At 49.8% G+C, this 24,015-nt stretch overlaps 3 protein-coding genes across 6 annotated transcripts in view; 2 read left to right on the top strand and 1 right to left on the bottom strand.

Annotated features, from left to right (window-relative positions):
* The first annotated feature begins 379 nt into the window (after positions 1-379).
* dhcr7 (7-dehydrocholesterol reductase) lies at positions 380-11,142 on the top strand. Of its 4 annotated transcripts, none has more exons than XM_031899961.1 (9): positions 380-483; positions 2,218-2,388; positions 5,607-5,704; positions 5,910-6,132; positions 6,243-6,333; positions 8,796-9,009; positions 9,106-9,310; positions 9,407-9,538; positions 10,483-11,142. In XM_031899961.1, the coding sequence occupies exons 2-9, from the start codon at positions 2,353-2,355 to the stop codon at positions 10,945-10,947; spliced, it is 1,464 nt and encodes a 487-aa protein (XP_031755821.1). In that variant the 5' UTR covers positions 380-483; positions 2,218-2,352; the 3' UTR covers positions 10,948-11,142.
* A 2,799-nt stretch (positions 11,143-13,941) lies between these two features.
* svip (small VCP/p97-interacting protein) lies at positions 13,942-18,162 on the top strand. The gene is made up of 4 exons (NM_001205229.1): positions 13,942-14,089; positions 16,040-16,090; positions 17,021-17,137; positions 17,614-18,162. Exons 1-4 carry the CDS (start codon positions 14,027-14,029, stop codon positions 17,626-17,628), a joined length of 246 nt encoding a protein of 81 aa, NP_001192158.1. The 5' UTR covers positions 13,942-14,026; the 3' UTR covers positions 17,629-18,162.
* Positions 18,163-22,825: 4,663 nt separating this feature from the next.
* The window catches only part of gas2 (growth arrest specific 2), a 78,286-nt gene continuing 77,096 nt past the window's right edge, over positions 22,826-24,015 (bottom strand). The window contains exon 8 of the mRNA XM_018089894.2: positions 22,826-23,884. Coding sequence (XP_017945383.1) covers positions 23,666-23,884 — 219 coding nt within the window. The 3' untranslated portion in view covers positions 22,826-23,665. The remainder of the gene's footprint in view (positions 23,885-24,015) is intronic.

Below are 24,015 nucleotides of genomic sequence, written 5' to 3' on the forward strand. Positions count from 1 at the left end.
TGCAGCCTTGTGCCTTTATATGGGCACAGAACCCCTCAGTGACTGCTAATATCCTTATCATTTACAGTAGGGGGTACATTATCCCTTATAATACATGAGTGATACTCAGAGTTCCCTGTATAACTCAGCCTGCAGCCTTGTGCCTTTATATGGGGGGCACAGAACCCCTCAGTGACTGCTAATATCCTTATCATTTACAGTAGGGGGTACATTATCCCTTATAATACAGGAGTGATACTCAGAGGTCTCCCCTCTCTATGGCTTGTGATGGTGTCAGATGGTTTCAGGCAGTTGCACCAATCCAGCTGTGTGTGGGGCAGTGATGTGGTTGAGTCTGGCCGTGCCATTGGCTGAGGGCTGTGTGTGTCACAGTGGGCGGGGCCTGGGAGCAGAGCCACACAGAGGAGAGGGCTGAGCAGGCGGCTCACACAGAGGAGCTGTATGGGGAGAGCTGCCCGGGCCAGATAAGCGCAACACAAAGAGGTAACAATCCCACAATGCATTTCAGTATTTGCCTCACTGGGGGGAGATTTATACAGGCAACACGGTGCCGCTTGGGTGCTGGCAACAGAGGGTTAATGAGAGCAACAACAAATGTCATTTACTTTGTACATTGGGCTGGTTCTGCCTCCCAAGAGGTTCTGAGTCAGCTGCCAACACTGATACAACTGGGCTTAGTACCAACCGGCACCGGCTCCTCCTCTCCCTACTATACCTGCTATCCCACAGCCCCAGTCCCTTCCCAGAGGCTATTATCCCCCCACTGCTACTATAGGCACCATCTCTCCCTACTATACCTGCTATCCCACAGCCCCAGTCCCTTCCCAGAGGCTATTATCCCCCACTGCTACTATAGGCACCATCTCTCCCTACTATACCTGCTATCCCACAGCCCCAGTCCCTTCCCAGAGGCTATTATCCCCCACTGCTACTATAGGCACCATCTCTCCCTACTATACCTGCTATCCCACAGCCCCAGTCCCTTCCCAGAGGCTATTATCCCCCACTGCTACTATAGGCACCATCTCTCCCTACTATACCTGCTATCCCACAGCCCCAGTCCCTTCCAGAGGCTATTATCCCCCACTGCTACTATAGGCACCATCTCTCCCTACTATACCTGCTATCCCACAGCCCCATCCCTTCCCAGAGGCTATTATCCCCCCCACTGCTACTATAGGCACCATCTCTCCCTACTATACCTGCTATCCCACAGCCCCAGGTCCCTTCCCAGAGGCTATTATCCCCCACTGCTACTATAGGCACCATCTCTCCCTACTATACCTGCTATCCACAGCCCCAGTCCCTTCCCAGAGGCTATTATCCCCCCACTGCTACTATTAGGCACCATCTCTCCCTACTATACCTGCTATCCCACAGCCCCAGTCCCTTCCCAGAGGCTATTATCCCCCCACTGCTACATATAGGCACCATCTCTCCCTACTATACCTGCTATCCCACAGCCTCAGTCCCTTCCCAGAGGCTATTATCCCACTGCTACTATAGGCACCATCTCTCCCTACTATAACCTGCTATCCCACAGCCCCAGTCCCTTCCAGAGGCTATTATCCCCCCACTGCTACTATAGGCACCATCTCTCCCTACTATACCTGCTATCCCACAGCCCCAGTCCCTTCCCAGAGGCTATTATCCCACTGCTACTATAGGGCACCATCTCTCCCTACTATACCTGCTATCCCACAGCCCCAGTCCCTTCCCAGAGGCTATTATCCCCCACTGCTACTATAGGCACCATCTCTCCCTACTATACCTGCTATCCCACAGCCCCAGTCCCTTCCCAGAGGCTATTATCCCCCCACTGCTACTATAGGCACCATCTCTCCCTACTATACCTGCTATCCCACAGCCCCAGTCCCTTCCCAGAGGCTATTATCCCCCCACTGCTACTATAGGCACCATCTCTCCCTACTATACCTGCTATCCCACAGCCCCAGTCCCTTCCCAGAGGCTATTATCCCCCCTATAGTAATGTTACTATAGACAGTGCTGTAGGCAAGTAATTTTACAAAACGGATATAAATACAATATAATGGGAAGTAAATCAGTAACAGCTAAAGAGAATGTACAACCTGTAGGTAATGGATTAAAGGGAAAGTCACTGTTCCTATAGGGGAAAAGCATTTTGTACCATTCATACATATTTAAGATGTTTCCGAACAGAACGTTAAATATTTGAAATCCATTTTTGCTCTTTAGCTGGTTAAGTGGTTTACAAACTCTCGGAGGAACAATTCAGGTGCATAAAGTGCTTTACACTGGGAATCCAGGAGCAGCTTTTTATTCTACTGCGGAACAGGAAGTCATGTGTGCAAATGAGAATCTTCCCCTGAAATGAGCAAAGGGGAACCCCACAATAACAACTACAAAGTGAGTCTATGGATTCCTAGACTTTTGCTATTCCTGACTTTTTTCCCTGCCGTTTAAGCTGTCTGGTTGCTAGGGTCACTCACCCTTGCAACCAGGCAGTTGATTATATGAGTAAAAGATCAATAAAAATGTCAAAAACACACATAAGAAATAATATACTTCTGGTTGCCAGGGACCATAATCCTAGAAACCAGGTAGGATTTTTCATTTTCCCTTTGGAATCATTAAAAAAAAACAATGAAGGGCAGTTGGCAGGTTGCTATGGTTATGTAATATGATTAAAAGATGGAAAGGTAAACTTACCCTTTACATTAAAATATTAATAAATGTCTGTATTGTTAGCAGCAGGTAATTGTGTGATTTACAAATATCCAGCTGCACTGAGGATGCTGGGAGCTGTAGTTGCGCTGTGTCCCCAGTCATGTGACATTTATCACCCCGGGGATCTTATGGACTTCAGCCCCCGGGGGGGGGCAAAGTCCCATCTCCCTATCGGCAGCATAGGCTGTAAATAAAGGGCAAGTCCAGGGTGTTTGCCCCCCCCAGGGGGTAAAGCTGAATCATATGGAGTTGTTTGCTATGTATGAGCTCTGCGCCGATTATAGGGGGGATTCCCAGTCCATTCAGAGCAACAGGCAAAACCCACCCAGACTTTTATACTGTAACTGCTGGGGGTCCGTCCTACCCAGGGGCAGATAAAAGCAATTGCCCATATGTTGGGGGGTGGGGGCAGGATGCTGTATGTTAAATACAGATCCATCCTCCGTCCTGTGCAGCTGCCGGCCCCAGGGCATGCTGGGAATTTTCATTCAGAGATTAAATCCGCCCCATTCCTATACAGTTACAATATGGGGGGGGCTGACACTATTTGCACCCCAGAAACCAGTGTTTCAAAACACCGCGGTGAGAATGAGGAATGAATAGACAGAGATTCAATCAGTGTTTGGGTTAACTTACCCTTTAGCAGCTTTACTAATTAGTCAAAGGGGATGATAACAATGTGCAAAAACCCATGAGGGTGGGGGGGGGGGGGGTCATGCCACTGGAAGAGAAAGGGTTAATGAACTGCTCCTGCATTTGTACCCCCCCCCCCCCCACACCAAGGTGTTGCTTCCTGTGGGGGAATAAACATGAGATACTGGGGGGGGAGGGGGTACTATTGCCTGCCTGAGCTTGCCCACATAATAGCCCCCTGGGGGGTAGATTAATATCACAGCTGCCCAGGGGCAGAATTAGAGCCATTTGGTTACTGCTCTGTATCAGCTTGGGCTGCCTTGGCCATTGCCATTTACAGGGTTAAATGTAGGAGCTGCCATGTTGCACCCCCCCAGTAGCTACAGACATGGCGGCACAGTGGTTGGCACTGCAGTCTCGCTGAGGTCTCGTGTCTGATTGTCTGAGCTGTCTACTCCTTCCTGTGTGGTTTTCCACCCACATCCCAGTAACAAACTGGTTGGGGGGGGGTCACGTTCTGCTGATATTTCACACTGGGTTTTGTCAGCTGACTCCCCGACTGTCACCGCTTCCCACAGGAGTGACGTGGGACACACATGGGGCACTGCCGGGGGCAGAGGGGGGGCTGTTACCCCAATGTTTCTATATATCTGTAACCTTGTTATGGGCTAAGGGGGCCCAGCCTGAAGGCCAGTTAGGGGGGGATTTGGGGTGAGTGCTTATTTGTGCCCTGGGTACCCCTGGAACTATAGCGGGGTGACTGTTACCCCAATGTTTCTATATATCTGTAACCTTGTTATGGGCTAAGGGGGCCCAGCCTGAAGGCCAGTTAGGGGGGGGATTTGGGGTGAGTGCTTATTTGTGCCCTGGGTACCCCTGGAACTATAGCGGGGTGACTGTTACCCCAATGTTTCTATATATCTGTAACCTTGTTATGGGCTAAGGGGGCTCAGCCTGAAGGCCAGTTAGGGGGGGGATTTGGGGTGAGTGCTTATTTGTGCCCTGGGTACCCCTGGAACTATAGCGGGGGTGACTGTTACCCCAATGTTTCTATATATCTGTAACCTTGTTATGGGCTAAGGGGGCCCAGCCTGAAGGCCAGTTAGGGGGGGATTTGGGGTGAGTGCTTATTTGTGCCCTGGGTACCCCTGGAACTATAGCGGGGTGACTGTTACCCCAATGTTTCTATATATCTGTAACATTGTTATGGGCTAAGGGGGCTCAGCCTGAAGGCCAGTTAGGGGGGGGATTTGGGGTGAGTGCTTATTTGTGCCCTGGGTACCCCTGGAACTATAGCGGGGTGACTGTTACCCCAATGTTTCTATATATCTGTAACCTTGTTATGGGCTAAGGGGGCCCAGCCTGAAGGCCAGTTAGGGGGGGATTTGGGGTGAGTGCTTATTTGTGCCCGGGGTACCCCTGGAACTATAGCGGGGTGACTGTTACCCCAATGTTTCTATATATCTGTAACCTTGTTATGGGCTAAGGGGGCCCAGCCTGAAGGCCAGTTAGGGGGGATTTGGGGTGAGTGCTTATTTGTGCCCTGGGTACCCCTGGAACTATAGCGGGGTGACTGTTACCCCAATGTTTCTATATATCTGTAACCTTGTTATGGGCTAAGGGGGCCCAGCCTGAAGGCCAGTTAGGGGGGGATTTGGGGTGAGTGCTTATTTGTGCCCTGGGTACCCCTGGAACTATAGCGGGGTGACTGTTACCCCAATGTTTCTATATATCTGTAACCTTGTTATGGGCTAAGGGGGCCCAGCCTGAAGGCCAGTTAGGGGGGGATTTGGGGTGAGTGCTTATTTGTGCTTGGGGGTGCTGGGGCTGGGGGGGTTCCTGCTGGGGGCAATGCATGGATTGGATGACTTTTAGTCTCAGGTAAAGAAGAAAGAAGCGGCAGCCATGAGAGGGTTAATTCCCCCCAATACACATAAAGGGGCATTTACATTGTATCAATGTGTCCCACACTGTGATTGGATGAAAGGAATTTCCTTTGAAGGTAATGGTTATAATGGGAGATTTACCCTCCCTGAGGGGGGGCATTTACATAAAGTACTTACATTCTACATTTAATGAATGGGGCCCTTATTGAACCTCAGATGGTTGGGGCTTCCCCACCCCTTAGCAGCAGCAGTGACCCCCCCCCCCCCCCCATAGCAATATCAGGTCCCCCCCTGTAATACATTTAACCCTTTGTGCCCAATCACCGCCCAAGAATTTTCAGACCTTTGAGCCTAAAACTGATTCCTTATTTCTTGCAGCAGAAAATGGGGGAGCGCAGAAGAGCGAACGCGTCCCGGGGGGACAAGAAAGTGGCCAATGGAGAAAAGCCACACGTGGGCCAGTGGGGCAGAGCCTGGTAAGGTCCATTGCTGAACACTAGGTGGGGGGGGGAGATGATCTGATAGACTTGGGGCAAGTGATGAGCGAATCTGGCCCATTTTTGCAGCCAATAGAAATGCGGAATTCATGCCTGGCGAAAAATTTCGCTCATCACTACTTGGGGGCGTCTATAGTTTCCCCCATTGTGGGGTGAACATTAACCCTTTCCCCTCCCATTGCAGGGAAGTGGATTACTTCTCATTGGCTGCCGTCCTGTTCCTATTGGCCTTCGCCCCGCTGATCGTCTACTACTTTGTCATGTCATGTGATCAGTACCAGTGCGCGCTCACCGCCCCCGTGCTGGACCTGTACTGGGGCAAAGCGCAGCTGTCCGACATCTGGGACAAGACCCCCGCGCTGACCTGGGGGGCCGCCAAGATCTACATAGTGTGGGTCTCCTTCCAGGTAAGGCGAAATTAGATAGAATTAAAAATAGATTTTTTTTTTTTATTATGCACGGGTTTAGTTCCCCTTTAACCTGACGGCAGAGGGTTAACCATTAGTCTGTGTGACAGGTGTTCCTGTACATGTTGGTCCCTGACATCTTACATAAGTTTGTGCCCGGCTATGAGGGAGGAGTGCAGGAAGGAGCGAGGACCCCTGCTGGTGAGTAACAATAACTGCACCCCATGGATGAGATTCCCATCAAACTGGGTTTCCATGAAGCTTACAATCTAATTTCCTATGCCCACAAAGTCACGAGATCCCTTGGGTAGGGGGCCCTGACCCTAAGCCTTGCCAAAGTGCCTAAAGCCCCCCCATTGCTAATTCCCAGGCCAGCCGAGTTGGTTTGGACTGAAATCCACGCTGATTATGCCTTGGGCGGAACCGATCCCCAGACTTTCAGTGCAAAGGCAACATAAGCAGGGCGGCCTTCAGCGGGGTTCAAGTAAATGTATCTTGGGTCCCCCACCTTAAGTATGCTAGGGGGCCCCAAGAAACATTTACAGTGCAATTTGTGGGCCACAAGAAAGTCCAGGTTTGGGGAGGTTTTGTTATAATAGGAACAGGGGTGTGGCCAGGTCTTTTTTTTTATGGGGGATCCACTCTACTCATTGGCAATAGGCTTGTAATTGGCTGTAGGGCCCCGCTTACTTGTTAGTACGGGGCCCCATGATTCAAGATGGCAGCCCTGGTCATGGACAATGCAGACTGTTGCCTTCTATAACCTTGTGTAAAGTCCATTGCACTGTGTACCCCCTTTATCTTAGGCTACCCCTTTTATCTTAGGCTACCCCCTTTATCTTAGGCTACCCCTTGTATCTTAGGCTACCCCCTTGTATCTTAGGCTACCCCTTTTATCTTAGGCTACCCCCTTTATCTTAGGCTACCCCTTGTATCTTAGGCTACCCCCTTTATCTTAGCTACCCCCTTAATCTTAGGGCTACCCCCTTAATCTTAGGCTACCCCCTTAATCTTAGGCTACCCCCTTAATCTTAGGCTACCCCCTTAATCTTAGGCTACCCCCTTAATCTTAGGCTACCCCCTTAATCTTAGGCTACCCCCTTAATCTTAGGCTACCCCCTTTTATATTTGGCTACCCCCTTTTATATTCGGCTACCCCCTTCAATCTTAGGCTACCCCTTAATCTTAGGCTACCCCTTAATCTTAGGCTACCCCCTTAATCTTAGGCTACCCCCTTAATCTTAGGCTACCCCCTTAATCTTAGGCTACCCCCTTTTATATTTGGCTACCCCCTTTTATATTCGGCTACCCCCTTCAATCTTAGGCTACCCCCTTAATCTTAGGCTACCCCCTTAATCTTAGGCTACCCCCTTAATCTTAGGCTACCCCCTTTTATATTTGGCTACCCCCTTTTATATTCGGCTACCCCCTTCAATCTTAGGCTACCCCCTTAATCTTAGGCTACCCCCTTAATCTTAGGCTACCCCCTTAATTTTAGGCTACCCCCTTAATCTTAGGCTACCCCCTTAATCTTAGGCTACCCCCTTAATCTTAGGCTACCCCCTTTTATATTTGGCTACCCCCTTTATCTTAGGCTACCCCCTTTATCTTAGGCTACCCCCTTTATCTTAGGCTACCCCCTTTATCTTAGGCTACCCCCTTAATCTTAGGCTACCCCCTTAATCTTAGGCTACCCCCTTAATCTTAGGCTACCCCCTTAATCTTAGGCTACCCCCTTAATCTTAGGCTACCCCCTTTATCTTAGGCTACCCCCTTAATCTTAGGCTACCCCCTTAATCTTAGGCTACCCCCTTTTATATTCGGCTACCCCCTTCAATCTTAGGCTACCCCCTTAATCTTAGGCTACCCCCTTAATCTTAGGCTACCCCCTTTTATATTCGGCTACCCCCTTCAATCTTAGGCTACCCCCTTAATCTTAGGCTACCCCCTTAATCTTAGGCTACCCCCTTAATCTTAGGCTACCCCCTTAATCTTAGGCTACCCCCTTTTATATTTGGCTACCCCCTTTTATATTCGGCTACCCCCTTCAATCTTAGGCTACCCCCTTAATCTTAGGCTACCCCCTTAATCTTAGGCTACCCCCTTAATCTTAGGCTACCCCCTTAATCTTAGGCTACCCCCTTAATCTTAGGCTACCCCCTTAATCTTAGGCTACCCCCTTAATCTTAGGCTACCCCCTTTATCTTAGGCTACCCCCTTTATCTTAGGCTACCCCCTTTATCTTAGGCTACCCCCTTTATCTTAGGCTACCCCCTTTATCCTAGGCTACCCCCTTAATCTTAGGCTACCCCTTAATCTTAGGCTACCCCCTTAATCTTAGGCTACCCCCTTTTATATTTGGCTACCCCCTTTTATATTCGGCTACCCCCTTCAATCTTAGGCTACCCCCTTTAATCTTAGGCTACCCCCTTTATCTTAGGCTACCCCCTTTTATATTCGGCTACCCCCTTTTATATTCGGCTACCCCCTTCAATCTTAGGCTACCCCTTTTTATCTTAGGCTACCCCTTTTTATCTTAGGCTACCCCTTTTTATCTTAGGCTACCCCCTTTTATCTTAGGCTACCCCCTTTATCTTAGGCTACCCCCTTTTGCTTTTGCCTCCCCTGGTACCACCTACATTTGACACCTCTACCCGTTTCAGGCTTGATCAACAAGTACCAAGTGAACGGGCTGCAGGCCTGGACCATCACCCACCTCCTCTGGTTCGCCAACGCCTACCACTTCCACTGGTTCTCCCCGACCATCATCATCGACAACTGGGTCCCGCTGCTGTGGTGCGCCAATCTCCTGGGCTATTCCGTCGCCACCTTCGCGCTGCTGAAGGCCTACTTCTTCCCCACCAATGCCCACGACTGGTACGTTACCCCCCCAGGGGAGGCACTGGGAGACATGAACCCTGGGACTTACCAATAAGCCAATAAGAATGACCAATTCTCATGTCTCTCTTGTAGCAAATTCACGGGCAACTTCTTCTACGACTACATGATGGGCATCGAGTTCAACCCCCGCATTGGAAAATGGTTCGACTTCAAGCTGTTCTTCAATGGGCGCCCGGGGATTGTGGCCTGGACCCTAATTAACTTGTCCTACGCGGCCAAACAGCAAGAGCTCTATGGGCAGGTCACCAACTCCATGATTCTGGTCAATGTTCTCCAGGTAGGACAGGCCACCCGGTTGCTGCCATATTGGTTCCTCTTGATATCACTGTACATTGATGATGATGATGATGAGTAATAATGGTTTCCTACACAGGCAATCTACGTGGTGGACTTTTTCTGGAACGAATCTTGGTACCTGAAGACTATTGACATTTGCCACGACCACTTTGGCTGGTATCTAGGATGGGGAGATTGCGTCTGGCTGCCCTACCTTTATACCCTACAGGTAAGATGCGACCAAATCTTCCCAACCCTTTTACTTCATCTCATCTTCAGCTGCTCCATGGGATGATGGTATGGCCCGACTGCATGCAAAAGCCATGGGAGGGAACCTGAACTTGCAACCCTTCTGCTGACACTCTATGTGATTTGGCCAATATGCTCATCTCCAAGACTGCCTTGGGGCACAGCACATAGGGTGACATTTGGCGCCATCTACTGGACACACCTTAGGTCTAGCTTCACAAAGCTTCCTCCTGATGTCCAATATGTCAAATTAAAGGGGAACTAAGCCCCCCTTTACCTCTCCCCTCTTGCCAACCACACCAGATAAACCCCTCTGAGCCAACCCTGCTCTCTTGCATCTGAACTAAAAAGCGAAACTGTTGGGTTTGGGATCACCATGACATCTTGTCCATGGCGGTTGTCATGGTTGCCAGTGTGCCCGCTCCTGTTGGACAATGATTGCAGGGGTCAGTTTAGAAACAGGGTGCCTTTCTGTTCAGGTACAGGGCCATTTTGGAGGTCTTCTTGATGCAGTTGGGTAGAGGAAGACCTGTTCAGGGGCACCATGGTTAAAGTATGGGTTTAGTTCCCCTTTACAAACATAAAAGGACTAGTCTATGGTATGGGGCTGGATGGCTTCTTAGCAAGTGAGGGAATACAGGGTTATGGGAGATAGCGCTTAGTACAAGTTGATCCAGATTCTGGTCCGATTGCCGTCTTGGAGTCAGGAAGGAATTTTTCCCCCTCTGCGGCAAATTAGAGAGGCTTCAGATGGGGTTTTCGCCTTCCTCTGGATCAACTGGCAGTTAGGCAGGTTATATATAGGCATTATGGTTGAACGTGATGGCTTTGTGTCTTTTTTCAACCTAACTTACTATGTTACTATGTATGTGCAATATCCTAAGGGGCAGTTTATCCTCACCTTGTGCCTGTGTTTGCCCCTAGGGTCTGTATCTGGTGTACAACCCGGTGGAGCTCTCTACCGCCACCGCCGTCGGAGTCCTTCTGCTCGGTCTGATTGGCTACTACATCTTCAGAATGACCAATCACCAGAAAGACCTCTTCCGACGCACCAACGGCAACTGCAAGATCTGGGGGAAGAAGCCCAAATCCATCGAATGTTCCTACACGTCGGCGGACGGCAAGCGCCATTACAGCAAGCTGATGATTTCGGGGTTCTGGGGGGTGGCCAGGCATTTAAACTACACCGGGGATTTAATGGGGTCCCTGGCCTATTGCCTGGCCTGTGGCTTCGACCACCTACTGCCCTACTTCTACTTCACCTACATGACCATCTTGTTGGTCCATCGCTGTATACGGGACGAGCACCGCTGCTCCAGCAAATACGGGAAGGACTGGAAGCTCTACACCGACGCCGTGCCCTACCGGCTGCTCCCCGGACTCTTCTAATGGGGCCCAATAACATTTCAAGAAATATCAAATCAGAGATTTTAGTGAGGACTCCGAGGACTGAGAAACATTCTGAAACCATGGATTTTTAAACTTTTTAGGCCTTAAAACTTGAACGTGGTTCGTGGATTTTACCGCAAGTCCCGCCTTTTCTACAGCGCCGGCCCCTCCTCTGAATAAAGAGAATTCTTTTAATTTTGTTTGGATGTTGGAATTTGTTATTTCCCGATAAACTTGAGAAATGAATGAAGGTCGAAGGGAGTTTGTGCTGCAAAAATAAATCAGTGGAGAGAACTAAAGGTCCCCATACACGGGCCGATTGTAGGTGCCAATATCAGTCCCTTGCCCCAATTCAGAAGCTTATCGGCCTGTGTAGGGGCAGGAATGACAGCAATGCCCGACCGATATCTGGCCTGAAATTGTCCATATATCAATTGGGCAGGTTAAAAGATTTAGTCTGATCGAGGACCGCATCCACTCGTTGATGTGGTCCCCGAACCGACTGCCCCATTGCCGACATTAGAATTCAATTGTTTGGCCCCAGGTAGGTGGGGATATCGGGAGCACCTTAACTCTACTGTCCCCACCTTGCCCTGCTGTCCCCATCTTGCCCTGCTGTCCCCATCTTGCCCTACTGTCCCCATCTTGCCCTACTGTCCCCATCTTGCCCTACTGTCTCCATCTTGCCCTACTGTCTCCATCTTGCCCTACTGTCTCCATCTTGCCCTACTGTCCCCATCTTGCCCTACTGTCACCATCTTGCCCTACTGTCTCCATCTTGTCCTACTGTCTCCATCTTGCCCTACTGTCTCCATCTTGCCCTACTGTCACCATCTTGCCCTACTGTCTCCATCTTGTCCTACTGTCTCCATCTTGCCCTACTGTCTCCATCTTGCCCTACTGTCTCCATCTTGCCCTACTGTCACCATCTTGCCCTACTGTCTCCATCTTGTCCTACTGTCTCCATCTTGCCCTACTGTCTCCATCTTGTCCTACTGTCTCCATCTTGCCCTACTGTCTCCATCTTGTCCTACTGTCTCCATCTTGCCCTACTGTCACCATCTTGCCCTACTGTCTCCATCTTGTCCTACTGTCTCCATCTTGCCCTACTGTCACCATCTTGCCCTACTGTCTCCATCTTGCCCTACTGTCCCCATCTTGTCCTACTGTCTCCATCTTGCCCTACTGTCTCCATCTTGCCCTACTGTCCCCATCTTGCCCTACTGTCCCCATCTTGCCCTACTGTCTCCATCTTGCCCTACTGTCTCCATCTTGCCCTACTGTCTCCATCTTGCCCTACTGTCTCCATCTTGCCCTACTGTCTCCATCTTGCCCTACTGTCTCCATCTTGCCCTACTGTCTCCATCTTGCCCTACTGTCCCCATCTTGCCCTACTGTCTCCATCTTGCCCTACTGTCTCCATCTTGTCCTACTGTCTCCATCTTGCCCTACTGTCACCATCTTGCCCTACTGTCTCCATCTTGTCCTACTGTCTCCATCTTGCCCTACTGTCACCATCTTGCCCTACTGTCTCCATCTTGCCCTACTGTCTAAAAGTTTCTATATTATATCTGTTTACCATGACTCTTGCTACCTACTAATCCTCTGTGTGGCACATTTGGCTGTGTAACAACAGCCATAAATAAGCAGAAGAAAAGATCTAGTTTATTGTTTATATAAGTCGCTGTTTAGCCATGGGGGGTGGCCATTCAAGGTTACAGGGAACATGTTTACACAGCAGATAACAGATAAGCCAGGTAAGATACCATGAGCCTAGTTCCCTCTCAGGAAGATAAACAGGTTACGTGTCATTCACGGCTCTGCAGGGTTACAGAATGCAGCATTTAAATAGGTAATTTGCTGCTTTATTTTAAGGTTACAGATATATAGAAACATTGGGGTAACAGTCACCCCGCTATAGTTCCAGGGGTACCCAGGGCACAAATAAGCACTCACCCCAAATCCCCCCCTAACTGGCCTTCAGGCTGGGCCCCCTTAGCCCATAACAAGGTTACAGATATATAGAAACATTGGGGTAACAGTCACCCCGCTATAGTTCCAGGGGTACCCAGGGCACAAATAAGCACTCACCCCAAATCCCCCCCTAACTGGCCTTCAGGCTGGGCCCCCTTAGCCCATAACAAGGTTACAGATATATAGAAACATTGGGGTAACAGTCACCCCGCTATAGTTCCAGGGGTACCCAGGGCACAAATAAGCACTCACCCCAAATCCCCCCCTAACTGGCCTTCAGGCTGGGCCCCCTTAGCCCATAACAAGGTTACAGATATATAGAAACATTGGGGTAACAGTCACCCCGCTATAGTTCCAGGGGTACCCAGGGCACAAATAAGCACTCACCCCAAATCCCCCCCTAACTGGCCTTCAGGCTGGGCCCCCTTAGCCCATAACAAGGTTACAGATATATAGAAACATTGGGGTAACAGTCACCCCGCTATAGTTCCAGGGGTACCCAGGGCACAAATAAGCACTCACCCCAAATCCCCCCCTAACTGGCCTTCAGGCTGGGCCCCCTTAGCCCATAACAAGGTTACAGATATATAGAAACATTGGGGTAACAGTCACCCCGCTATAGTTCCAGGGGTACCCAGGGCACAAATAAGCACTCACCCCAAATCCCCCCCTAACTGGCCTGTATGAATGGGGGAGATGCCAGACTGCTGTGTGTAAGTAAAGAGGACTGGGAGTACCGGGAATACCTTCCGCCACGGTGTCTGTGCCCCAATAATCTCCTCCGCTCTAATGACCCGCCCCTTTTCCCGAAATCTGACTCTGGATTTGAGGCTGATGGCTCGGCCCCTCCCCCTGTGTCGGGCTATAGATATCTCAGGCAGTAGGCGGGCCGACTCGTAGTGGGCGTGGTCACACACATCAATGTAATAATGGGAGTGGCTGGGTCTGTCAACCACATGATCGTGGGCGGGTTAAAAAGGGCGTGGGAGGGGCGATAAGGAGAGAGGCTGCTGTTCCTAGGGGGGCGGGGCCCTCATTGCCACACCCCGTTCCCGGATCCCACACAAACAGGCAGATCCCGCAGGGAAGGGGCAGAGGCGCCGGGATGGGCCTGTGTTTGCCGTGTCTGGGGGGCGCCGCCGGGGATGTGGTGGAGACTCCGGATCCGGTAAGTGCGGGAATGCGTTACCCCCATACTTACCCCTGGGGTATCCCCAACTGCCCCTCTGTCCTTCCCACCGTGATGTGGGAACTGCCCCTCAGTACCTACTGCCTGGGCTGGGAAACTGCCCCTATACTCACCCCTGGGCTGGGAAACTGCCCCTATACTCACCCCTGGGCGGGAAACTGCCCCTATACTCACCCCTGGGCGGGAAACTGCCCCTATACTCACCCCTGGGCGGGAAACTGCCCCTATACTCACCCCCTGGGCTGGGAAACTGCCCCTATACTCACCCCTGGGCTGGAAACTGCCCCTATACTCACCCCTGGGCTGGGAACTGCCCCTATACTCACCCCTGGGCTGGGAACTGCCCCTATACTCACCCCTGGGCTGGGAAACTGCCCCTATACTCACCCCTGGGCTGGGAAAACTGCCCCTATACTCACCCCTGGGCTGGGAAACTGCCCCTATACTCACCCCTGGGCTGGGAAACTGCCCCTATACTCACCCCCTGGGCTGGGAACTGCCCCCATACTCACCCCCTGGGCTGGGAACTGCCCCATACTCACCCCTGGGCTGGGAAACTGCCCCTATACTCACCCCTGGGCTGGAAACTGCCCCTATACTCACCCCTGGGCTGGGAACTGCCCCTATACTCACCCCTGGGCTGGGAACTGCCCCTATACTCACCCCCTGGGCTGGGAAACTGCCCCTATACTCACCCCTGGGCTGGGAAACTGCCCCCATACTCACCCCTGGGCTGGGAAACTGCCCCTATACTCACCCCCTGGGCTGGAAACTGCCCCTATACTCACCCCTGGGCTGGGAACTGCCCCTATACTCACCCCTGGGCTGGGAACTGCCCCTATACTCACCCCTGGGCTGGGAACTGCCCCTATACTCACCCCCTGGGCTGGGAACTGCCCCTATACTCACCCCCTGGGCTGGGAACTGCCCCTATACTCACCCCCTGGGCTGGGAACTGCCCCTATACTCACCCCCTGGGCTGGGAACTGCCCCTATACTCACCCCCTGGGCTGGGAACTGCCCCTATACTCACCCCCTGGGCTGGGAACTGCCCCTATACTCACCCCCTGGGCTGGGAACTGCCCCTATACTCACCCCCTGGGCTGGGAACTGCCCCTTACTCCCAGGACATTTGGGGGCAGATGCACCAATCAGGTTACAGACAGGCCGCTGGGCGAGAGACATTTTTTCCCCTGGTTTTTGCACTTGTAGAACTGCAACTCCCAGAACTACAACAATGGCGGGGGGGAGGGTAACTGGGAGTTGTAGTTCCGCTGCTGTGATAGTGAATCCCTGTTTGTTCATTTTACATCCCCCCCCAGTGGCCCCGGGGCCCAGTGTGTATAAGTGGATTATGCAGCTCTGTGTCTGCCTCCTGAGTCATCTGATGACCCACCCCTCCGCCTGTTGCTTGGCAACCACCAGCCATTTGGCTGCATGGGATTGTCATGTCAGTAACTGCCCCTCTGCTTACTGGTCACTTTTACTGGCCGCCAGTTACAGCTACATGTGCCCATTTAAAGGGCAACTTCACTGTTTGCCTGTTTGAAACATTTTTAAAAACAGACAAAATATGTATTTAGGCAATTTCTCTATACTATGCTAATATCCTTATCATTTACAGTAGGGGGTACATTATCCCTTATAATACATGAGTGATACTCAGAGTTCCCTGTATAACTCAGCCTGCAGCCTTGTGCCTTTATATGGGCACAGAACCCCTCAGTGACTGCTAATATCCTTATCATTTACAGTAGGGGGTACATTATCCCTTATAATACATGAGTGATACTCAGAGTTCCCTGTATAACTCAGCCTGCAGCCTTGTGCCTTTATATGGGGGGCACAGAACCCCTCAGTGACTGCTAATATCCTTATCATTTACAGTAGGGGGTACATTATCCTTATACGGTTTCTGTGTTCCTGCAGGAGGTGAGGAGGAGGCAGTTGGCGGAAGCGGCAGAGAAGAGGCAGATGGAGGTTGGTATTTCCCACTGGAGCCCCATAGAGCCGACTGGGCCTGTATATTAGGGCCGATGAGCACAATATATATATATATATAAAGTATAAATACCGATATACAGAGAGGGGGGTTAGAAGGTGATTAAAAGGCCTTTTCTTTCTACTCCTGTTTCTACTTTTGTTTTGGCAAATCTGCAGCAGTCCAACCTTGCTTTATGGCAGGAGTGAGAGTAGGAGTCCATCATGGCACCAGGGAGGGCCACTTACCCCCCATGTAAGGCTCGGTTACATTACAGCACTGCTGCCTGTAGGTACGTAAGGCTCGGTTACAATACTGCACTGCTGCCTGTAGGTACGTAAGGCTCGGTTAGATTACAGCACTGCTGCCTGTAGGTATATAAGGCTCGGTTACATTACAGCACTGCTGCCTGTAGGTATATAAGGCTCGGTTAGATTACAGCACTGCTGCCTGTAGGTATGTAAGGCTTGGTTATATTACAGCACTGCTGCCTGTAGGTATATAAGGCTCGGTTACATTACAGCACTGCTGCCTGTAGGTATATAAGGCGCGGTTACATTACAGCACTGCTGCCTGTAGGTATGTAAGGCTCGGTTAGATTACAGCACTGCTGCCTGTAGGTACGTAAGGCTCAGTTACATTACAGCACTGCTGCCTGTAGGTATGTAAGGCTCGGTTACATTACAGCACTGCTGCCTGTAGGTATATAAGGCTCGGTTACATTACAGCACTGCTGCCTGTAGGTATATAAGGCTCGGTTACACTGCTGCCTGTAGGTGCCTGTGACTGAGCAGCAGGAGTGAGAAGAGAGCTTAGCAAAGCCGGAGTAAACAAAACCCCTAACATGTGATTGGATGATATCCGGGCAGTTATGGGGCTGGAAGTGATGCGCTGGGGGCAATTGTGCCACTGACCTTTCCTGTATTTAGGCCTCGACTCGCGGCATTAAGGATCCCTACTCAGTGGAGCAGAAAAAGAAGAAGAAAGAAGAAATGGAGAAAGCGCTGTCAGATTCATCCCCCGCTGGGGAAGGCGGCGGCCTTAGGGTAAGTGGGAGGGGCTTCTTAAAACATGGACCCCCTCAGTATGTGGAATGGACATTGGCCAAAGGGGGATGGGGTTCCAATCAAATAGGCTAATTGTAATTGTATTTTCTGTATTACTGAACACTTCCTAATGCCGACACTAGATGGAGCTAGAGATCCTGCAGTATATACTGTATCCCTGGGATATACTAAGGTATAGACTGTATGGAGCAGGAAGTGGTTAATAGAATATTATTGCCCCTCACCATCCTCACTCTACAGTTCAAACAGCTGATTGGCAGCCCGTAGCAACCAATCAGCAGGTAGCATTTTCTGTTTGAAAGCAAAGGTATGGTTGGTTGCTATGGGTAACTAGACCCAATGCCAATGTGTATTACATTAAGTGACAAAGGGATTCCTGCAGACAGGCTGAGACCCCTATAAAGGTGCACTTTCCCTTTAATGAAGCTGCCATGTTGCTTTCTTTGTTCCCATAGTGGCAAGTTGGGTAGCGCCGGTGCCGCGGATCTGCGGGTTCCGTACGCGGGAGAGCGACTTTGTTGTGCAAGTTTGGATCCAAGTTCCCCGGACGAGACTACTAACCCGGTTACCGGCTGAGGTTCCTTATTGCTTCGCAGTGACTCAGTGCCCCCCGGACTAACTGCCAACGCCGCCACAATTACCCCTCTGTTACAGGGCAAGTGGGTTGTTTTTAGCGTGTAAGTGTCCTGCAGTTCAACTACACCCCCATTAGACATGTCCGGCCCCATCACTGCAGTGTTGGATGGCCCCGCCCTGTCATCGTTAGCCAGCTAATGAACGCAGCCCAGATTAAAGGGGAAGTTAAATGTTAAATGCACCAATGGGTTTTCAAAGTGGAAAAGGGCAGTTTTACAGTGACACGTGGGCTTCCTACTTCCTTCCACTCATGGGATTCTGAGGGGGGGGATGTTGGGGGTTTTCTATCCAAACCCACCCTGGGTCCCTCAGGTTTCCGGGTATCACTAGAGAGAACCTCTCATTGACTCAATATTGGGGGGCGGAGTTTAAACCACATGACTGGAAGGAAATCAATAGGGCGACACCCACCATGGCCCCTCCCATACAGCAACCGTTGTCATTCCCAGAACATTCCACTTTACCCCCTGGCACAGACATGGTTAATTCTATTGTGTTCTGCCTTTAGTCCCTCCTCCTACACTGACTCTGCAGAAGGGGGTTGGTTGATGATATAAGGAGATGGAAGGGGGGGAGATGATATAAGGAGATGAGATGGAAGGGGGGGAGATGATATAAGGAGATGAGATGGAAGGGGGGGTGATGATATAAGGAGATGGAAGGGGGGGGTGATGATATAAGGAGATGGAAGGGGGGGGTGATGATATAAGGAGATGGAAGGGGGGGTGATGATATAAGGAGATGAGATGGAAGGGGGGTGATGATATAAGGAGATGGAAGGGGGGGAGATGATATAAGGAGATAGAAGGTTTGATCAGAATGAAAGGCAAAACGTGTTTATTCAGCTTATTATGGGGGGGTTGTATATAAAATGGGAGGCCAACCTCCATCTCATCTCATACTGAACTACAATTCCCAGCATTCACTGACTGCCAAATGACCCAATAGCCAGACAGGTGCGGAGTTGCCAAATGAAGGAGCTGGTAGTGACCCCTAAAGTCTGACTTGAACCCCCCCTCTGTTTCTGAACAGAGATGTAATAGTAAAAGCCCCCCATTTCCGTGCTGCACAGACACTGCCGCGAGTCTAATGGTCGTGCTTTGTGGCAAAGCTGCGAGAGTTGTGCTTCTGTGGGTGAGACTGTATTTATTTCCTATTTATAAAGGTATTGCTATAAATCCTCCCCCGCTGTCTCTTCTGTCCTACTGTCTGACCGGCCAGAAGCATCATGGGAGTCAGGTAATGGGGGGAAGGCCTTTCTGTTGCACCTTTGGACTGTTACGACTGTCCTCATCTAAGCAGCAGCCTTTGGGCAGCTCATTATCGTGGGCTTCACGCTGGACTGGTAATTAGTTTTATCAGCTCCTTTGAAGTTCTTTGGGATCAGGAAGTGACAGTATCTCCAGCCACATCATGTTTATTGAGCTCATGTTGGAAAGGGGTTACTGTCCCTTTAAAGTTTTATAAATGCATTTAGTGTGTTGCAGTTTGTGTGTTTTCCACTGTGTGGCAGCACTGAGGCTAATGTTCAAATCTGCACATATATCAGCAATAGAAGGTGTAATGCCTTTGTGTCTGGATTGAGTCACCACAAGAGGGTGCTGTAGCCTTGCAAATCAGCCTGTATGTGACTTGTAAGGTTTATGTGCCCTTTTCTGGCTTCATCCATTGTCTGTAATAACATAAAACTGCAGCACATTAGATACTAAATCCACAGGGCCAGAGACTGAAGGCCACTATGGGTTTAACTTAATTTTCAGAAGCTGAGAGGGTCCAACTAGGTATAGGGATTCTCCTGTACTAAGCACGATTTAGCAGGAACAGCCCCCTAAGTTTGCCCATAGCCTGTACAGAGAGATACCATAAAACTATGGCACATAGGGATTCCCCTGTACTAAGCACAATTCAGCAGGAACAGCCCCCTAAGTTTGCCCATAGCCTGTACAGAGAGATACCATAAAACTATGGCACATAGGGATTCCCCTGTACTAAGCACAATTCAGCAGGAACAGCCCCCTACGTTTGCCCATAGCCTGTACAGAGAGATACCATAAAACTATGGGGCATAGGGATTCCCTTGTACTAAGCACGATTCAGCAGGAACAGCCCCCTAAGTTTGCCCATAGCCTGTACAGAGAGATACCATAAAACTATGGCACATAGGGATTCCCCTGTACTAAGCACAATTCAGCAGGAACAGCCCCCTATGGCAGCATAGGGATTCCCCTGTACTAAGCACGATTCAGCAGGAACAGCCCCCTATGGCAGCATAGGGATTCCCCTGTACTAAGCACGATTCAGCAGGAACAGCCCCCTATGGCAGCATAGGGATTCCCCTGTACTAAGCACGATTCAGCAGGAACAGCCCCCTATGGCAGCATAGGGATTCCCCTGTACTAAGCACAATTCAGCAGGAACAGCCCCCTATGGCAGCATAGGGATTCCCCTGTACTAAGCACAATTCAGCAGGAACAGCCCCCTATGGCAGCATAGGGATTCCCCTGTACTAAGCACAATTCAGCAGGAACAGCCCCCTAAGTTTGCCCATAGCCTGTATAGAGAGATACCATAAAACTATGGCACATAGGGATTCCCCTGTACTAAGCACAATTCAGCAGGAACAGCCCCCTAAGTTTGCTCATAGCCTGTACAGAGAGATACCATAAAACTATGGCACATAGGGATTCCCCTGTACTAAGCACAATTCAGCAGGAACAGCCCCCTAAGTTTGCTCATAGCCTGTACAGAGAGATACCATAAAACTATGACACATAGGGATTCCCCTGTACTAAGCACAATTCAGCAGGAACAGCCCCCTAAGTTTGCCCATAGCCTGTACAGAGAGATACCATAAAACTATGGCACATAGGGATTCCCCTGTACTAAGCACAATTCAGCAGGAACTGCCCCCTAAGTTTGCCCATAGCCTGTACAGAGAGACACCATAAAACTGGCACATAGGGATTCCCCTGTACTAAGCACAATTCAGCAGGAACAGCCCCCTAAGTTTGCCCATAGCCTGTACAGAGAGACACCATAAAACTGGCACATAGGGATTCCCCTGTACTAAGCACAATTCAGCAGGAACAGCCCCCTAAGTTTGCCCATAGCCTGTACAGAGAGATGCCATAAAACTATGGCACATAGGGATTCCCCTGTACTAAGCACAATTCAGCAGGAACAGCCCCCTAAGTTTGCCCATAGCCTGTACAGAGAGATGCCATAAAACTATGGCACATAGGGATTCCCCTGTACTAAGCACAATTCAGCAGGAACAGCCCCCTAAGTTTGCTCATAGCCTGTACAGAGAGGTACCATAAAACTATGGCACATAGGGATTCCCCTGTACTAAGCACAATTCAGCAGGAACAGCCCCCTAAGTTTGCTCATAGCCTGTACAGAGAGATACCATAAAACTATGGCACATAGGGATTCCCCTGTACTAAGCACAATTCAGCAGGAACAGCCCCCTAAGTTTGCTCATAGCCTGTACAGAGAGATACCATAAAACTATGGCACATAGGGATTCCCCTGTACTAAGCACAATTCAGCAGGAACAGCCCCCTAAGTTTGCCCATAGCCTGTACAGAGAGATACCATAAAACTATGGCACATAGGGATTCCCCTGTACTAAGCACAATTCAGCAGGAACAGCCCCCTAAGTTTGCCCATAGCCTGTACAGAGAGGTACCATAAAACTATGGCACATAGGGATTCCCCTGTACTAAGCACAATTCAGCAGGAACAGTCGGTGGCTGAAGCCCCCCGGTGGAACCAGATGAGGCACATAATGTTTCCAAGTCCCCTATCAGGGTGAGTAACAGAATGTTCTGCAGATAATTAAAGACATAATTCTCAGTTATTAACACAAGAGATTTCCCGACAGAACTTAATTCTCGGAGCCGCTGAAAGGAAAACAATGAGACGAGACTGATCGTTAAACAGAAATCACTTTATAATTAGTACGAAATATAAATCACAAGGTAATACAAATCGGGTACAGCGGCGCCCTATTGAAGCGTTGCTATTGGCTGGGTAATCCCAGATTATCCGCTCACTGGCCGGGCACCTACTGGGGCGCAGGGGAGACTGGGCAGCAGCACCCAGTGAGCAGAACAATAGGAATTATTCAGGGTGCAAATAGCAATAATCTTCCTGTAAGCTCCGCCTCTTTTGGGACAATTTGCAATTGGTCTTCATTTTTAGTTTTGGAATGATTTCCACTTTTGTTCAGCAGCTCTGCAGTTTGGCAGTTACAGCAGCTGTCTGGTTGCTAGGGTCCAAGGTACCTTAGCAACCAGGGAGTGGTTTGAAAGAGAGACTGATATTTGAATAGCCAAGGACCTGAAAAGAAAAATGAGTTATTAAGTAACAATAATGATAATATTGTAGCTTTACAGAGGGAGTAGGTAGGTGGGTTCTGGCTGCCGGGGTCAGCGACCCCCATTTGAAAGCTGCAAAGAGTCAGCAGAAGAAAAGCAAATAATTCAAAAACTATGAAAAATAAATCATGAAGACCAATTGCAGAGTTGCTAAGAAGTGGCCATACTACCAACTTAAAGCTGAACCACCCCTTTAATTTAGTGAATTTATCCCCAAATTGATGGAAAACAATTACTTAGGTTATGTAGTAGCTTGTACCAAGGCAGTTACCCATAGCAACCAATCGGCTTTCATATTGCAACTTGCACTACAGTAATCAAAGCTTGCTGGTGATTGGTTGCCATGGGTAACTGCACGGACGCTGTTTAGCAGCCACGTTAGTGAATGAGTACCCAGGAGGAGCCCCCCGGGGGGTGAGGATAGGGGGGCACTTAGGTGCCAATAGGGCATCTGTATTGCCCCAAGTATGATACAAACTGCCCCATTGCCCCTTCTACCCAGGAGAGAGCAGTAAAGGGGAGGTTCACCTTAGTATGTTATAGAATGTCCAATTCTAAGCAACTTTTCAATTGGTCTTCATTATTTATTTTGCATACTTTTGGAATGTTTTCCTCTTCTGACTCTTTCCGGCTTTCAAATGGGGGTCACTGACCCCGGCAGCCAAACCCTATCGCTCTGTGAGGCTAAAATGTTCTTATTGTTACTTTTTATGACTTATTTTTTCTATTCGGGTCCTGTGTTATTCATATCACTATCTCTCGTTCAAACCACGCCCTGGTTGCTAAGACAATCTGGTACCTAGCAACCAGTTAGTTGCTGAAACTCAGAGCTGCTGAACACAAAGTGAAATAATTACAAAAAAAAAGACGACGAATAATAGAAAAACAAAGACCAATTGCAAATTGTTTCAGAATATCACTCTTGCATAAGCAAAAAGCCAGAGGCTGTCAGAGGATTCTGGGTAATGTAGTATGCTGAATAGGCGCAGACTGACCTTCACAGCAGCGGCCATTTTGGCAAACTGGTGACAGGAGTCAGCCAATGAAAACAAACCACGTTGACTTTATAACACAAACAAATATAAAAATAAAGGATAAACATGCTAAAAAAAAAAGACCTACGGTTTCAAAAACTAAACATTGAGGAGACGTTTCCGTGAGTCCTTCCAGGGGCGTTGCTATGGCCCCCCGCAAACATGAAACAGAAAATGAATGATAACATTCAAGGGGAAGTATCACTTATGCAGACGTAATCAAGAGCTATTATTTCCCCTTTACTTTCCCCTTAAATAGGCTGCAAAGTAGGAGGCGCAGGGGGTTCCCTGCAGCAATCCCATGGCAGCTCCGGCTGGATAAATAACTGAATACTTTTCAGTCTGTTTAAGGGAATTTTGGTTTAAGCCCCTCCCCTCGCTACCGGAGTGGCCTATGATACACAGCACGGGGGGGGGGGGGTATTATCTAATAGCCACGGTGACCCCCCCACGTTTCACTTGATCTCTTTCTTGCTTTTGTAATGGGCCGACACCACCAAGTAGGTATCGGGGCTCATGTCTTTAATGGTGGGGGATTTGTTCTGCACCGGGGACGTCTTGCCATCCACGCGGGAGATCTGCAGCATCCGGCAAGGGTCGTGCTTTAGCAAGTAGCCGGCGAAGGTCTCCCAGCCGCCACCGACCCGCACCATCACGTGCTTATTGTGCAGCATCTGGAAGAGTCAAACAGAGAGATTGGGTTACATGGGGGGGTCATGATTCCAGTCACGGCTACTGGCCAGAGGGCTTGTTGGTTGCCCGGGGCACACACAGAGTCATGGGGCGCACACGGAGTCATGGGGCA

This window comes from Xenopus tropicalis, chromosome 4 (assembly GCF_000004195.4).
Source record: "Xenopus tropicalis strain Nigerian chromosome 4, UCB_Xtro_10.0, whole genome shotgun sequence".
NCBI classification, from domain to species: domain Eukaryota; kingdom Metazoa; phylum Chordata; class Amphibia; order Anura; family Pipidae; genus Xenopus; species Xenopus tropicalis.

Coding starts and splice junctions, on each gene's coding strand:
- dhcr7 (XM_031899961.1), top strand. CDS start 2,353: ATGAGCAAAGGGGAACCCCACAATAACAACTACAAA. Junction 2,389..5,606: donor CCCACAATAACAACTACAAA/GTGAGTCTATGG, acceptor TATTTCTTGCAG/CAGAAAATGGGGGAGCGCAG. Junction 6,334..8,795: donor AGGAGCGAGGACCCCTGCTG/GTGAGTAACAAT, acceptor TACCCGTTTCAG/GCTTGATCAACAAGTACCAA.
- svip (NM_001205229.1), top strand. CDS start 14,027: ATGGGCCTGTGTTTGCCGTGTCTGGGGGGCGCCGCCGGGGATGTGGTG. Junction 14,090..16,039: donor TGGTGGAGACTCCGGATCCG/GTAAGTGCGGGA, acceptor GTGTTCCTGCAG/GAGGTGAGGAGGAGGCAGTT. Junction 16,091..17,020: donor CAGAGAAGAGGCAGATGGAG/GTTGGTATTTCC, acceptor TCCTGTATTTAG/GCCTCGACTCGCGGCATTAA.